General features: G+C 45.0%; 1 protein-coding gene across 2 annotated transcripts in view; it reads left to right on the forward strand.

Moving 5' to 3' along the window:
• The window catches only part of EHD3 (EH domain containing 3), a 32,538-nt gene extending 20,437 nt beyond the window's left edge, over nt 1-12,101 (forward strand). For both annotated transcript variants that reach the window (XM_084623286.1, XM_084623287.1), the window contains exons 4-6: nt 6,681-7,093; nt 7,584-7,748; nt 9,983-12,101. In XM_084623286.1, coding sequence (XP_084479412.1) covers nt 6,681-7,093; nt 7,584-7,748; nt 9,983-10,510 — 1,106 coding nt within the window. In that variant the 3' untranslated portion in view covers nt 10,511-12,101. The remainder of the gene's footprint in view (nt 1-6,680; nt 7,094-7,583; nt 7,749-9,982) is intronic.
• The last annotated feature ends 5,658 nt before the right edge of the window (nt 12,102-17,759 follow it).

The raw sequence follows: 17,759 nt of genomic DNA on the forward strand, positions 1-17,759 counted from the left end.
TTCAGCTTCCTCGTTCTCATCCATCAGCACAACGCTGTTACAGTATTGCCAACTCTTGTAATATTATCACAATATTTGGTGTTTTACCAAATGCCTCTGCTCCTGGAGTCACATGAAACTCAGATTTGCTTTTTTTTTAAAAAAAAAGCAAGTTGTAACCATCCTGGTTGCAGAGAAAAGCTTGAAAATGGGACCTGAGCATAACACCAAAGGCTCAGAAACCAGAACCAATAAAAAGAACCCGAGATTTATTTCTAATGTCTCATAATTTTTAAGCCAGTCTCATGATTTTTTGTCACAGCCCTTACTCATGAATTTTGAATGCTCAGTGGTGGAAATGCTGCACTTGTGTTGTGTTTCCACCAACCGCGGAGAGGCAAATGTTGCGGTTTTGAAATAAAACAACATTTTAATTCCTAATAGGTTTCTGTAAGATATTTTATTTTTATAACGGTAGTGACTTCTCGATGTTTTCTAAGTGTCTCATTTATTAATCAGGCAATGGTCTATCATATTTATGAATCAGATTTTAAATCAATTCACATTATTTAAGCAGATCACTTTTTCTTTCAATGCAATGAATAATGATTGATGGTGAAGGTATTTCAAAGTTGCCAGTAGCTGTGGCTGGATGAGTGAAGGTTCTTACTGCAGATGGTCATTAAGGGCTAGATTTTTCCAAGGGCTCAGCACTCTGGGTTGGGGCCAGATTTTCAGAAGTCAATATTCATAAATGGGATCAGATTCTCAAAAGAGACCTGGCCACAAGTGTCACGATAGGAGCTGCTGGATGCTGAGCACTTTTGAAAATCTGGACCTTATTTCTGTGCCTAAATGGGAAATTAGCTTTTCTGAAAATCTGGTCCCAATTGTGGGTGCTGAGCACTTAAAAAAATCTCACTTTGAGTTCTTTTCAGAATGTGGCTCCAAAGTACCAAGAAATGCTGAGTCTGGCTGATACAAACTATGAGATTTAACACTTAAAGAAAGTAGCAATTATATTGTGTAATAAAAAACAGCATGTTGCCAGGAATGTAGGTTCTGAGAAATGTGAGAACTGGTTCGTCTCCCCCAGGTTTTACACCCATCTGACTCAAATGCTGTTGCTGAAATTATTCTTGATTTACCCTGGTTTAAGCGAGAACAGAATCAGGCTCCTGGTCTCCTCTTAGCCTTGAAACCACTACAAAGCAGGAGATTTCTCTGTTCCATTCCAAATACTTGTTAATGTAAATGTTAGTATTGTAAAGTTGACATTAACACATCATTCCTAACTGAGAAAGCAGTGAGATTTGCACTGCAATGTAGTCACTCATACCTTTGCTTTGGAAACATTTACATATCCAAGATGTGTGAGAGGTTTCCACTAGCCAGTTTCTCTCTCTCTCTCTCACACACACACACACACACACACACACACACACACTCCACCCACTCACCATTTTTCATGCACTCTTAGTGCTTTAAATTGCTAGCTCCGTGTTCGATTATTTCCTTAAGGACAGGCAAGGGCGGAAGTATCATGATGAGCCCTGCTCTGGGAATGATGACATGTTATATTCATATAAGCCTTTTCATCCTGAAGAGTTCCTATGCACTTTACAAGTACATCCAGAGAGGGAGAGAAAAATATCTTTACCATCACTGAAATGCAGCCACCTCTGTGGAGGAACAGGGCAGCTGTTTAAAACAATAGTTTAGGACAAGATGTGAAGAAGAACATAGGATCCATCATGCCTCCTTCTGTTTTAATCTTCCCTTCCCTTTTGCCCTCCTGTTGCTGCTGCTCCCCCCAGCTCTAACTATACTCCTCACCCTATCTTCTCCCCATAAATCCACTTATCCTCACCTCAAGAGGCATCTACCCAAGCCTTGGCCCTCCTGCCCTCCTTCTCTCCTTCGCCCCCTCCCTTTCAGACTTCACCCCCATGCCTCCACTCTTTGTTCCAGCTGGAACAGGCACTCCACCTCAAAGACGATCACCACCATCCATGACCTCTTCAGCTTTCTCTCCCTCCCTCTCCTGGCTCCGGCTGAAACCTAGATTCCCATCTCCCTGCAGCTGCTGTCTCTACAGCCTTTTTGCACACTCCCTACCTTGATTCATGCACAAAGGGCCATGGCAAGGGCACAGGGCTCCTCCTCTTTCCACCTCTAGGCCCTTCCTCTTCCCCCTTCTCACTCATTCTTCTCAAAAGAACTCTCCATCCAACTCTTCTCCATTTGCCCCTCCATGGAGCCATCACTTATACCCACCTGACTCCCTGCCCACTTCTCCGATTCAGTCTCTTGCCTCTCCTTCCGCTGCTCAGTTTCCTGCCCTCAACCCTGGTGATTTCGGCTCCCAGGTTGATGTCCTGTCTAATCCATTAGATCCTGCCTCCTCACCACCTCATTTGATTTCAAACCCTAGATCAACTCTCTGACCAAAGTGGCTACTCACTCAATCTTCTCACTAAACTCAGATCTCTTAGTGTGGCTGCTCCCTCTCCTGGCCATCATCTCTGCTCCTTCAACATTACTCATGTGCCCCTCTGTGACGCTGCAGCCCACTAACTGTGAAGCCTTGGGCAAGTCACTTAAGCTTTCTGTGCCTCCGTGTCCACATCTGTAAACTGGGCGTGATAAAATGTCTCTCCCTCCTCGGGGTGTTCTGAGTCTCAGTTCATTAATGTTTGGAAACACATTGAGATCCTTGCTTTAGAGGTGTCAAATATTATTATTATTTAGGACTGATCCCTCCTACCTGGTGACATCTGATAAGATCTCAGGCTGAGGGGGATGCAATGAAGGGATTACTCCAAAGTAGGCTGCTGGAAACAGGCTTATGTTGGCTGGTAGGAACTCATTTGGCGTTTGCATGGGCAGTGCAAGTACAGAATGCAAAACGGCCTAAAATAGTGCTGAAGACTGACCTACAGAGTAATTCCAGGTGCTCCCCAAAGTTGAGATACTGTTGCACAAGTTGAGCCTATTAGTATTCAAGTTATGGTACGTCTCATTGGTTTGTAGCTCAGTGTAGGATGCCCTTAGGGTATCCAGGAGGAGCGTTTTTTGACTCAGACCCAATCTCTCCATCAGTGGAAGATGCAATCTCACTTCCTTAGGGTTTTCTTTGGTATAAATTCAGTGGCCAGGTTCAAATTTGCAGGCAATGCCAAAATCTGAGGTGGGGGGGTGGAAGTCACTGGCGGACGGAGCCAAACTGTGCAGGAAGCTGCACCGTTTAGCACCGTGGAGGTTGCTGGCTACAAATGGCTTGTCTATTTTATCTCCTCTTGATCTTATTTCCCCAAAGCTCTAAGTGCTACAGAGAATGCGTGGAGCTTGGGCTGGGCACAGAGGTGTTCACAAGAGGACCTGTATCTCTTTACATTTAGTCCGCCCTATGAAAAATCCCCCCATCAGACTTGCCGATTTGACATGCTTGTCGGCCCTGGAGCTGGGATAAATCCATTGACTGCCTCTCAAGCTGGCAGAAGGAAACCTGTCCCATGAAGAAACATCTGATGGAAGCAAATAGTTTTCCTGTTTATCTTGTCTGCTTCCCCTTCCACTTTTGGGACTCATTTTCCATTCATGCCCGAGTCTTAAGTAGCACCAAGGGAAGGTGATTTCAGAGCGAGAGTAAATGCTGGGGCAGGGCATCTGCTTATATCTCTTGCTGTGTTTTGCCAGTGAAGTTCCAGCAATCAGCACCGTGAGACTCATTAACTCAAGCAGGCCATGGAAAGCCCAAAGGAATTACATTCTACTCAGATGTGTTGCATTGCATTTGACACTGGAAGGAATTTATGAGCACAGCTCCTATTGTGTGCCAAGCAGAGTGATAAATAGCCTTCTCGCATGCACCACTGCTGCATTCCAGTCCTTCCTGTAGTCATTTGCACTGACAGGCACAGCTAGATTCAGAAGGAAAACAGGTGCAGGTGGGAGAGATTTTTTAACAAAAGAGTTTAGAGAGGGGTGGGAATTCCTGCACTTTTCAGCACAGGACGATCTGCGAAAAGGAAAAGGGGAGATGGGTATGGAACCAAGGCTGACTGCGGAAATGATTGAGTTTATGCTACAGCTACTCCCTTCATTTGGGTCCTGACAAGGTCACATGAATTCTATGGAAGGCGAGCCCTATTGAGGTGCTGTTTCAGCTAGCCAAGTGCCTGGGGAAATCGCTGACCAGATGAGCACTTCGATTTTTTTTTTCCCAAACATATAACAGAGTATGGGTTATTAACTCTCAGATACTTAGCCACCCAGATACCAAGGTGATGGGCTTGGTATGAAAGCTAGGCCCAAGTCTTAAACAAAGGCCTGCCTAAAGATAGGATCCTAAAAGGTGCCTGCATAAAAAGTCTTATTTTCAAAGGACTTTTCAAAAGTGCTAAGCCCAGCAGCTCCCACTGACTTCACCGAGAACTGGGGGTGCTCAGCACTCAAAAATCAGGCCAATTACTTTTGTGCCTAAATACTGACTTAACATCCTAACTTGAAGCACATATGTTTTTATACAAAATATGGGCCTAGATGGATACATAGGGCCTAATTCTGCTGTCACTTACCCATTTTACCCCAGTCTAACTCCAGCAACATTGTAGTTACTCCTGATGTACACCTGCGTGAGATCAGAATCAGGCCCTATGTCCTGGCCAAATTCCAAGTCGAGTAATTGTATTCTAACTCCTCCAGAATTCCCATGGCTGTTTCAATTGGATATGGTATTTCTCTTTGCCTGTTGTCCTAAACTGTTGTGCTAAGTACCACCCCAGACGTGGCTGCATTTCAGCGGTGGATGAAGTGATCCATGTTCAGTACATATATGGTACTTTAGTAAAATGGTATAAAGCTTTTGGGAGGCCACCTGAAAAGACTGCATAAAAGTAAGATCTTTACATTTTCTGTCTGACTTTTTCTTTGATAAAGTGGAGAACCCCCCTTTCTCTAGAATGCACATATACCTCTGTTAAGTAATTCATCAGCTAGTTCAATGAGATCTGCTGATGAAAAGTGCTCATTAAGAGCAAGGTATTATAATTGCTGTGGCTTCCTCCACTGTACCCTACTCATTTACTGGTTGGAAAATCGAGGCCCACAGATTAGGGCTGAAATACTGGCCCTGTTAAAGTCAATGGGAGTTTTGCCATGCATTTCAGTAGACCCAAGATGTCACCCTTGGTGACTTGCCACACACGTCGGTGGCACAGCCAGGAACAGAGCCCTGGAGTCCTGTCTTCTAAGTACAAGGGCACGCTGCCTCCCTCAAGGTATTGCAAAAGACGAGCTGATACATTCTCATACATTTATTAAAGGGAGTTGAACGGGAGTTTAAAAATGATTTGGCTGAAAATAGCAACTGCTGCACCCTAACCTCTTTGAACCCAGCAGAAGGGAAGCTGCATGGTACGGTCGTGGTGGGAAGAGCATCTCTGTTGGCTAGAGGAGTGTAGCAGTTGGAGCTCCTCAGCTAGCCAATATGCTGAGCAGTGCAAAAGGTGATGTCAGGGGCGTGTGGGTAGGACGCTGGCCTGTCATATTGTATGCTGGGCTCAGCAGGGTTTCAAAGAGAACCGAAAAATCTCATGTGGCCAGAGGGGAAAATAAAAATCTATGTTTTCCATATCCATGTTTCACAAACTGTCTGATTTAGAGACACAGCCAAACCTAACGCCTCGGTCTGACTATCCTGCACTCTAGTGCATCCTGAGCAGCCGATTCAAAAGCTTGCATCTCTGGGATTATCAACAATGCTGCCTTTAAAAGTGAAGTAAAATGTAAATTATATGTCTTTTGTGGCTGACCTATGTGGTGAGATGATCTCTCTCATGTAAAACATGGTTGGTGTCAATTTTTTAAACATAATGGGCCAAAGATAGCCCCATAAAACTAGATAAGACCTGAAAATAGACTATTTGAGAACTTTACATTAGAGTTTGATTTAAGGCTATTTATATATTTGTATATTTTGACACGGGATCTTGACAGTTTTGTTTTACTAGTTAGAAAGCTTTAACTTTTTGAATCTCAACAACTACTATCATTAAATAATTATTGTCTTATACCCTCCGATCATTTCCTGCAACTGTGAACAGGGATAAAAATCTAAAAAAAAAATTTAAAAGTAAAATCCATATTATCCCTCAAAATTATATAAAAAAATACAAACTAAATTCTGCCAAGGCTAAATATTGTTAATTAGGAGAACAAAATACACTCAGAGCAGCCAGGGTACAGGTTATAAATCTCCAGAACCCTGCAGCCTTCGTGGGTTACCTTGATGAAAAGTAATTAAGAGGCTAGACTTTCCTGTCATGTGGCTGTGTGCAGGGATATACCAGTTTGCATTCTGAACATGGCAGTTTCTTGTGTGTGTGACTTATAAGACTTGTCTGGGTGCTCCCCGATAGCCGGTCCAGAGGAGAAGACTATTGTCTGTAAAAGAAACTGTGCATGTCACAGGCGAAATAGTGTTGGTAAGAATGAGGTGTGGGAAGAACACATGTTGGGGTCAGGGATATGGTGGAGGGGAAAGTGATGTCTCCAGTGCCTTTCTTATCTGGTTCCCACAGAGCTGTGCACAACCTGCAGCATGTTGCCTATTCTTTTTCAGCCTGTCAATGAATACAGCATCGCATTGCCTCTCTCGTCGCCCATGTGTCTCTCTGCTCTTCCTCCTCTCCCATTAGGTTATGACTTTGCAGCCGTGTTGGAGTGGTTTGCAGAGCGGGTCGACCGCATCATTCTCCTCTTCGATGCCCACAAGCTGGACATCTCAGACGAGTTCTCGGACGTCATCAAGGCGCTGAAGAACCACGAGGACAAGATGAGGGTGGTGCTCAACAAGGCTGACCAAATCGAGACCCAGCAGCTGATGCGCGTATATGGCGCCCTCATGTGGTCCCTGGGAAAGATCGTCAACACGCCCGAGGTGATCAGGGTCTATATCGGCTCCTTCTGGTCCCATCCACTGCTGATCCCTGACAACCGCAAGCTGTTTGAGGCCGAGGAACAGGACCTGTTCAGGGATATTCAAAGCCTGCCCCGCAATGCAGCCCTGCGAAAGCTGAATGATCTCATCAAGCGGGCACGGCTGGCCAAGGTGGGTCCTGCCAGAGAAATTCAGCCTTGTAGAGTTTATGGTGGGGAGGATGGAGGAGAGGTCTTGGCTATTTCAGCTCACTGGTTCATAGCCATTGTCCATCATGTTGCACTGGGGTGGCGGGGAGGGAGAGGGGAAGGAGCACTGTGTATATTTGCTAGCTGGAAGGATGCTTTGTCCTGAAGGGAGGTGTAAAATGAAACAAAACAATTCCCTGTGACAGATGACGTACAAACACATCTCCCAGCATGCACAATGTTCTTGTACCAGACCAATCAGGACACACAATTGAGAATGGTATGTGTTGTGCAGTAGCGATAACCAGCAAGAGCAGGCAGGGAGAAAGAGCTAAGTGAAGGGGAAGGGAGAGAGGATAGGGTTTACTCCAAAGCTTGGATGCATGAGTACCATCTGCTGAAGATAATGTTCAGCTGTACCCATTAATGCTGTTCTTGGTCTTCTTTCCCATCTCTTTTTTTATGCCCATCAGGTTCATGCCTACATCATTAGCTCCCTGAAGAAGGAAATGCCATCAGTGTTTGGTAAAGACAATAAGAAGAAGGAGCTTGTGAACAATTTGGGGGAGATTTATAGCCGGATCGAACGGGAGCATCAGATCTCACCAGGAGACTTCCCGAATCTCAGAAAGATGCAGGTAAGCACTGGAATAACCAGGCCAGAGCATTGACCAAGGCAAGAGCATTATAGCAGTTGTAGGGAGTCGGTCAGAAGCAATGCTGAACTGATGCTGTTACAAGTGTGTCACGACTTTTGTAAGGCAGAAATGAAACCTGCCTTATGTCCAGGCTATATTTAGACATACATATTTCAACAATAGCAGGTTAACGCCCTCGCAAGAGGGAAGATTCCTTCACTTGAGTCTATGGCACAAACAACTCTTACAGTGAGTTAATTAGCTCCTTCTATCTTATTTCAGACCTTGGGCTTACAGCTTTCAGGACCAGCCTAGCCTCACAAATACTACTAATGTAATATTTATAGTATTCTGTATTCAAATAGGGGCTTTTTTCTTTTTTGCTCTCTTCTCCCTTGCTTGTTTGTTTCTAGCAAAGAAAGACTCCTGCAGAGAAAGAGGATGTGACAATTAAAGTATCCCTCTCTGTTTGTAAATGGACAAGCAGGTTTTCTGTGCTACACATTTGGGGCTTGAGCCAGCGGCCGTGTAAGTCAATGGGAGCCATTCCAGTGACTTCAGTGAGTGCTGAATCAGGACCTCGTGTAGTGTATGCTAACCATGCTGGAGATGTTCAAACCATTGGCTGGCTTCAATCCAGGCTGCAGCCTGTTTCCAGTGGTTGCATTGTGAAGATTCGCAAAAAGAAAAGGAGTACTTGTGGCACCTTAGAGACTTTGAGCATAAGCTTGCATCCGATGAAGTGAGTTGTAGCTCGTGGAAAGCTTATGCTCAAATAAATTGGTTAGTCTCTAAGGTGCCACAAGTCCTCCTGTTCTTTTTGCGAATACAGAGTAACACGGCTGCTACTCTGAAACCTGCCATTGTGAAGATTATTACCACATCTTTATGGAGCAGATGGAATCTGCTGTTCATTTAAAGAGAAGGAAAATACTCGCAAGTCCTTGAGAGCCAGCTGGAGGATCTAGTTGATTAGTTGTTATGATGTGAATTTTATACCACTGTTAGGAGTAAATGGATGCTGTTTAAGAAAGAAGTAGAGGTTGAAGGATAAAGATGTAGGTCACTTGGCTTCTCTCAGTAGGGGATGAACTAGTAACACTTGCTCTAAGCACTTTGACTTAGCTGTGAAAAGTGGGGCCAGTAGAGTTTGTCACATCAGATAAGTTCCAGGCCAGTCCACAGGTGTAGAAAGAGACTGGCATCTGATGTTTCAGAGGAAAACAATTTGCGCAATGCTGCGCTTAAGGGGGAAAATTCCCCTCCTTATTCTCATGGGCAATCATGAGCAACCTGAAGTACAAAGGGTAGCATGAAATTATAGCTCATGCCAGGCACTCCCTCAGTTTGCTCCATAAGATAGTGGAGAGGGGAGCTCGTGCATTTTTAAAGGAAGGTTTACTCCTGAAATGTCGCAGTTGCTTCTAAAACTGTTCGGACGTAGATTGAACCGTGCCTCTCTTTAGTGTAATATGAGATAGCACATTCCCATGTAATACTAGGGTTGTATGTTCCCACACAGTAATGTGGAGCAGTATGTTCCGTAATACATGCCATAAAGTATTGGCCTCTTTCTGAGGTCTTGAAATTGTGGTTCATGATGGCAAAAATCAAAGCCATATAAATAATTCTTTTGCCCCAGCGGTGGCCTCCCTCCTCTGTGGAGCATGGGTGTGGGAGCTCTGCCGTGCAGAGCATTGGTGAGACCAGCTGGGGTGTAGCAAGCCATGCAGAAGTGCTCTGAGACGCAGAAGCAGATGTGGGCTGAATGGGTCAAGGAGTCATGGCTTTCGGGGAGGGTGCCCTGCATGGTACTACTTGTGCCTCCTTCTGGCAAGAAGGTTCTATTCCTGGTCCTTGGTTAAGTCTCTGATCCTATCTGCACCCTGTCTCTCCCCATCTATAAAACGGGGATAAGAATCTTTACCAAGGGTTAAAGTTGATTGAATCAGGAGTGAGAGCTTTTGCCACACCAGCCAGGAAGGAAGGGGTCCGTCTACCTTCTGCACTTTTAGCTGTACCGGCCAAGGGGACAAGAGAGCTCTCCCTTTGCTTTTAGCAGAGCGGGGGAGCTGTGCTCTCCCCTGGTCCCCCTTACTCGAGTCCCTGATCTTTACCCACCCCCCTTTATGAAAGTGCTTTGGGATCTGTGGCAGAAAAGAGGCGTACTGAGCGCGGCTAAGTCTCACTAATGCTTGCAGCTTAACCTCTCTTTGTCGTTGTCCTGCTTTAAGGATCAGCTGCAGGGTCAAGATTTCAGCAAATTCCAGCCACTGAAGAGTAAACTGCTGGAGACAGTGGAAGACATGCTGGCCAATGACATTGCACAGCTCATGGTGCTGGTACGCCAGGAAGAATCCCAAAAGCCCATGCAGATGGTGAAGGGAGGTGCCTTTGAGGGCACCCTGCATGGCCCATTTGGACATGGCTACGGTGAAGGAGCGGGAGAAGGAATCGACGATGCAGAGTGGGTGGTGGCCAGGGACAAGCCCATGTACGATGAGATCTTTTACACACTGTCACCCGTCGATGGTAAAATAACTGGGGCCAACGCCAAGAGGGAGATGGTGAGATCCAAGCTGCCCAACACTGTGCTGGGCAAGATATGGAAACTGGCTGACATCGACAAGGATGGAATGCTGGATGATGAGGAATTTGCCTTGGCTAATCATCTCATTAAGGTCAAGTTGGAAGGTCATGAGCTCCCAAATGAACTTCCTTCCCATCTCCTCCCTCCATCCAAGAGGAAACTGACAGAGTGAAAGGAAGGTCACTGGAGAGACACAGGGGAGGCGGGAGAAAGAGAGAAGACACAGAGACACGTTAACTTAAATTATACCTTTAGATGTGAGGTCGCCTTTGGATTTATAACAATTTTAATGTACAAAGGAAAACCTAAAGCAAAACAAAAAAGCCCAGCCCTTTTTCATAATAACATGCAACTAACTCTCCCTATGTAATGTCTTTGCTTCCTAATGTGTAGTCTGTAAAGATGAAGAGAAAGGAAAGGCTTAGAAGCAGTAGCAGAAGCTGACAGAAGAGGGTGGAGGGAAGAATCAAGTAGGTTGTGTCTTCTGGAGTTGGATTAGGCGCGAGTTATCTGAGGATAATCTCCAGAGTCATTCCTCAACTTCATCCACGCTGTTTAGTTGGGTTCAGATGCAGCCTGAGATTTGTGAAATTCCTGATGGGAAAGGAGAAGCGACAAAAAAATCCCTGAGCTGCAGATCAAAGTAAAAGAGCACATCACAGTTAGTGATGAGCCCCCACAGAAACCCTAGATAAAAGCCCTCATGGACAGGGTCTATAGAGGTGTCTGCAATCTGGATCCAGATCTAGTTATGAATTTTCCAAGTGGCTCCTGTCATTCGAGTGGGCTCAGCCAAAACAGCAGATCTGAACACACCCAAACTTCAGTGCTTTTGAAATCTGGATCTGAATTTGGCAGCTTGAATTCCTCTAACCACAGCGGGTCAGATCCAATGAGCTACTGAGCACCTGTATCTCCCCTTGACACCAGTGGGAGATTCCCACTCAGTACATGGCCAAGAAAATGATAATACAACCCACAGGAAAACAAAGAGAAGGAGGGGATGAAGGCATGGAAATAGTTGAATGTTTAGAGGCAGAGATCAGATGGTTTAGAGGGGAGGAATTTCCCCCACTTCATCATCCTCAAATAATCCACTGAATGTGTCATATGGAACTGCTCAGTGTTTTCCCCTTCTGAAAGCTTTCTGGACAATGGATGGTATTTATCATTCCTAGAAAGTTATATGTTTCCCTGTTATCACAGAAGTGTGTACAATGCAAACTGCAAACTCATGTTCTTATCTTATAAAAAAAAAATCCAACACTGTCAGATGAATCATCTATTATCAAGAGTACAGAGGCACCATGTAGTAGTAGGAAGGGCTTGCTGTATTTTCCGTGTCCTTGTGAGCAATAGCCTGGATACCGGTAATGAGTCCTTGCTTAGCCCTCAGACAATTACTCTTTATTCCATCCAGAACTTCCATCCTGAGCCAAGCAATGTTCAACTCTTCCTTTCATTCACTATGAAATTTCTGATTTCCGGGGATTTTACTTTGGTAATAATCCCTCCATTTTAGATTCATTTTCCCCTTCACCCCTTTTACTTTTTTCATTTGAGACGGCTTGTGGTTCCACCTCCTGTTGTCACTTGATATATGCTGAGCTCCTACTGCGATGAAAAAACCAAGACAAGTATAACTTATTTTATATCTGTGTTGATATTATATAGAGAAATATATTCTATGTATGTAGGATGTGCTTACTGCAGTGCATTTATCTTTTAAAAATTAATGCATTCACCTTTTTGTACCCCGGTCCTAAAACATTATTAAAAAAGTTTAAAAAAAAAGAAGTCAGGACTGTTTCTTTCTCATCTCCCTTATATAGTGGAATAAAATATTGGTGGTTTCTTAAAGAGACCCCTGTTCCTGCCCAGAGGCTACAATAGACGCAAACCATCCCTGGTACAATCTGTATTGCCTGTGTACAGAACAGCCTTATTGGGCTTGTGGTGGCTCATGACTGGTTAATATCTGCATTAAAATTTCCTGCTACTTTCTGGGAATCTTAATTATAATCACCGGTGTAGCTTCACTGGAGCCAGTAAAATTGCACCCGAGATCAATTGAGCTCAGCAAATGGGAAGGGTAAAATAAGCTCATTTCTGCTCAGCTCAGTTGAGGTTTTGCCCCTAGCTTCAGTAGCAGCAGGAAGGTTCCCAAGTAATTTCTTTCCTGCCAGCCCTGGAAGGAGAAGGCGCCAAAGCTTCACTGGGACCTGAAATGAACCAAACCACGTAGTCCCACAGCCCCTCACATGGTCTTCTGAGCTTGCGTTAATCGACCCCTGCGAGATGGGGTACTTCATTTGAGTGACCTTTATTCCAGGGAATAACACAGTGAGGGCCCAGCTGAGAGCCGGTGTAATGCTGGTAACACGTGTAGAAAGTGGGCATAAGCGGTAACGCAGCACAGGCTGAGCATTTGGTGAGTATATCGAAGGCTGCCCCGACACTAGGAGCGAGGGTAATTCCCAGCACGTGTGTATGTGTGGTCGCACTAGCTTGATGAGAGCGAGCAGGAGCACAAAGAGCAGTGTAGCCACGGGACCGCAGGCGGCAGCAGCAGAGCTTAGCCAAGCCACTTACAAACCCGCCTGAGTCCTGTCTGTGTGTACATGGCCCAGCAAGCCGGTGCCCCTGCTGCCGTTTGTACACCAGCTACCCCTCTGGAGTACGCGAGCTGGGGATCACTCCCTCAGCTCACAGTGTAGATATAGCCTTTGGGGGTGTAGACGGAACAGCAAAGGAGGCTGCGTCTGCTTTCCCACTCCATTATCAGGGTCCGCTCTTTTGCCAGGAATGCCTGTTTTTCCAGCTAACTTGCACTGCAATTCACGTGTCTGCTGCACGTTGCTAGATTCCTCCAAGGAAGTTGCATTCACTTAACTCCAAACCCTGAGTTTCTGGTAGATTTCAACGGGGGCTGGGGCTGGCTGGGAAAGTGAGGGAAGCACCTTGTGTCACTCCTTAATGACATTCCCACCTCCAGTCTGGGGACTGACTCTAGAGGGGATCTCTAATCTGGAATGGCTTGTGGTGAAGTTGTGACACGATTGCTTTAGCAGCAAAATCCCAGTTCCCAATATCAAAAAGCTGAGTGTCTATCAACCTTTCTTCCAGGATAAAGTTTCACTGGCAGGAGTATTGAGGTTAGCCATAAATTTCACTCTAGTGGGGATTGGGAGGGCTCCAGAGATACAAAGCCTTACAGATCCAGCCCTGTAGTGACTGAAACATCATTAGCACCTTCGGTTGCTGAGTGGTTTCAGTCCACATTACAAAAACCCTCACACCATGTTTGGCCGCTTGATCTTAGTGGCCTCAGAAAAAGAGGCCAAGGATTGAACAGGCTGGCAGCACAGACAGATTTTGTTCCCAATTGAGGACAAGTCAGCAGAGTGGCATGTGGCATGGCTGCTGCCCGTCCTGTATCCACACTGTATGGATATACAGAGGACTTCAGTCTCCATGATAGCCAATCTGGTAGCTTTCATCAGCTCTCATTTAAAAATGCTAACAGGAGGGGTCTTGTAGGGGCAAGGTTGCGGAAGATTGGCGAGGAGCTACGTGGTGGACTGAGTAGGTGACTGGATGTAAGCGGAGGATGCAGGCAGTTTCAATGAACTTTGTCCGACAGACCCTGCCAAAAGATATTGTAGCATAGCTCAGCATATTTTTGCTTGTAAACGAGTCAGTTTATGTAATAAGCATAAATCGTACATATAAGAATGTAGCCAGCTGTTGACCCCATGTAACCCCGAGATAAACGCGGAGAATATAGCGCCGCAGAGGACTCCCCACAGCAGAGTCCTGCCTGGTCAGCTGTCCCGAACGGCCAGAGTCCCCTGCAGCCCCTCCACGCATCCTAGGGGCGCCCCACACAGATTGGAGCGTAAATTCTTCCTTCCTTTAATAAAGCATCGTTTAGTATTCTTAGGCCTGAGTGTCCTCCTTTCACTGGTATCTTCCCCACCAGCCCTTGCGGGCACAGGTCTACAGAAGAGCTCTACCAACTGTTACAAGTGCCCAAAACATAGAAGATTTATAGGCTGTAACGCAAAAGCCACTTTGCTTGGTTCAAGCATAACTTTTCAGGCCATTTCAAGAGGAAAAACTAAACAGACATGAGTGTTTTGTTGCTTAGCGATCTGATTTATTATGCATTATGGTTTAACAACAAGACAGAAGAGGTGAAGCACCCTTAGCATTCAGTGAAAATGAGATGGTATGAAAGGGCAGGATGCTAAACAGGAAAGGTACAAATAAAAAGAATACAAACAATAGTAAATTGCATTTACACGTTACAGTTCATCCTCATGGGTTCCAAAGTGCTCTGCAAACTATGAGACAGAATAAACCCCTTAGAGGGTAAAAAGATGCTTAACCCCCACACGTTTGCATACATAAAGTACATACAAATTTCTCTGGTAAACAGAGCCAGTCAAAAATAAATAAAAACTGAAAATTTAAAAAATAGTGTTGAAATTTTGGCTATTTGAAAAAGTCTGGCCAAGCTGTAAATGGGATGAAAACTTTTCAAAAAATAATTCTTGCAAATGTTTTTGACCAGCTCTACCTCCGAGTAGGTGGCATGGCCCTGCCAAACCGACGACTGTCTCAAAATCCACTAGGCAGTCCCATGGATCTCTAGATATCCATGCTATTCCCTGAGCCCCAGGTCTCCTTGGCAGGTCTTCTCCAGCCTGAGCCATGCTGCCGTTGCCTCCCTGTCTGTACCTGTCCCCACTTCCTCTTTCCAAGAGATGTGTGCCAGTGTGGGGCAAGAAGTCCCCAGGATTTTGTGTGGAGGGCTCAGCAGTCATTCTGATTTGTTGGAAGACGGCGCCAAGCAGAGGAATGCTTCTATCAACATACTCAGCCCCGCTCCTCTCCGTTCCTGTCATGCCCGCCTAAATCTGAGGTGCTGCAGGCACACAGAGGGATGTTCCACAGACTCAGGAGGAAGGGACGATAAGATGCCATTTGGCTCAACTCCTATTGCTCCCATTTTCAGCCATTGTAATGGGTTTTCCTCTATTTCCATTGCTCCCTGGACAAATCTCAGAGGGGACTATCTGGCCCTATGGATGATAGCTGCATTTTAGAGTTTCTGCATGTATCGCTAGGGTAAGACAGCCATTTCTTACCCTAGAGATACAAGGGACAAGTTGTTCTGGGAGAAGAAAATGTAAATAAATGGAATAAATGAGATTTATAGAATACCAGAGTTGGAAGGGACTTCAGGAGGTCATCTAGTCCAACCCCCTGCTCAAAGCAGGACCAATCCCCAAATTGTTCCATTAAAATTTTAGGGGGCATTTAGGTTGGCAGAATGCAGTTAGTTAGCCAACCTGGTGCTTTGCCAGGACAGCGAGGTCAACATTCCTACACTGCAGTGGGATCCTTAATCAAACAAACGGTCAGGACCTGTTTTACATCACATTTAACTAACTGGCGTAAACTGGATACAACCAAGACATTCAGCATTAAGGCTGAAAACTGTCCTCTAGTAATGCCTAAACATTTTGCCTTTGAATAGAGCTGCTGGTGACCTGACCTCACATAGACCATGATCTGCACCACCCACAAACCAACACCGGGGGAATACCTGACAGAGTGTCTGCAGAACACATCTAGGCTCCGCCACTATTGTTTCATGGTTTCCCTTATTATGGGGCTAGCTGTGGGAAGGGGGATTGAGTGGCTATTTATCTGGGCTTTGACAGGTCGAGAGGACATTGCAGACCCAGTGAAATCTTTCCCCAGCCTCAAGATTGCCTGAGTTCGCTAGGTTTGGAGTGTCTGCGTTAAGAAAGAATCGTGGCGAGAAGGAGGAGGCCGAACTGTTACACAGGAATAGCCGGACAGTAACCTTGCGGGTTATTTTTTATGATGCTTTCATAATACAGCATGCATCCGTTATTTTTGGTCTTTCCCTTTCCTTCCTTGTGCTTCCAAGCCTCTCCCTCCTTCCCTTCCCAAGGCCGGACTGGAGATGTTCAGACCAGAGTTTAGTTTGAGAACTCTGCACACGGAGAAAGTTCAAGGCTAATGTGGGCAATTCACTCAGCATGTCATTTTCCTATTCCTGCAGGCAGGTCAAATGGAACAATGAATCTGATATTTCAAGAGAGACGCAGTGTACCTAAGACATCTAATCTCTGCCAAGGGAGGAGGAAATCCCCTGTGAATATGACCTGCCTGCTCTGGGCTTTGTTATATTGTACTGGTCCCTTGGATGGCATGGGCCTAAGAACACATCAAAAGTTTCCAGGGTTTTAGATCAGGCCCATTTCCAGCTAACAATATAATGCTATGTCTTGTAAAGAAATGTGAATAAAGGCTCCAGTAGCATATTTTAAATGGTCTTATTGGCACAAACGACAGAAGGTATTTTTAGGACTAGTCCCTGGTGGTTGGGGTTTTTTGCCAGTCTCTTTCCCCCACTGTAGTGAACACTGCATTAAATCAGCTGTAGGGTCAGAGTGTAAAATTCCTCTCCTCAGCCTTAGCCCTAAATTGATTGCAACACTAATGCTAAGTGGAGATTTTCTATATATAGCTTTGTACACACTACTTGGCCTATGAAATTATGTCCTTACCAATAAGATGAGAATGAAATGGGTGCCTACAAATATAGCACATGTCAGAATTTTAAACTCTTTGGAAATAAAGATACTATACAAGAATAAAAGCCAGATCCACCTGCATCTGTGTTATTTAAAAGATTCACAGCTACAGCAGAGGGAATTGTTCAGATACAAACACCCTCAAAGTTTACATCTTAGGCTTGTAGCTTGGGCCCATCTCTAATCTATACCCTAACTACGTCAGTGGACTCTCAAATTCCAGATATGTAAGACCACAGGGGCTGGAACTAGGGGTGCTGCGACACCCCCTGGTTTGAAGTGGTTTCCATCATATACATGGTTTACAGTTTGGTTCAATGGCTCTTAGCACACATACACCCCCCTTATGCAAATATTTCCAGCCCCACTGTGTAAGACTCTCAAGAGCCTGAATGTAACTGACCCATAATTCTGACGGAAGGCACATGTAACCAGGTACAGATTTCCTCAGTATGCAAGTCAATTTTTCTCTTTCTGGTAGGACATTCTGTTTCTCTGTACACCCTGAAACGCTACAGTAATGTTACATCCAACGCACATTTTATGCATCCATCTAAATCTAGCATAGCAAAAGTATCTGTAAAGTCAGCAAACAAAAGGACAGTGATGACAATTCTCTGGCAGTCACAGCTTGTAAATTCAGCCATAAAAATTGTCGAACTCATCCAAGCTTTCTTATTAGCAGTTGCCAGGATCTGCTAGCTGTGGGCATTCATCAACCCCTTGCTTTTCTTTAATGTCATATAAATGATATTTTCTTTTTGACACACATGACAACTCAATGTC

This window comes from Lepidochelys olivacea (assembly GCF_965140295.1).
Source record: "Lepidochelys olivacea isolate rLepOli2 genome assembly, chromosome: 3".
NCBI lineage: Eukaryota > Metazoa > Chordata > Testudines > Cheloniidae > Lepidochelys > Lepidochelys olivacea.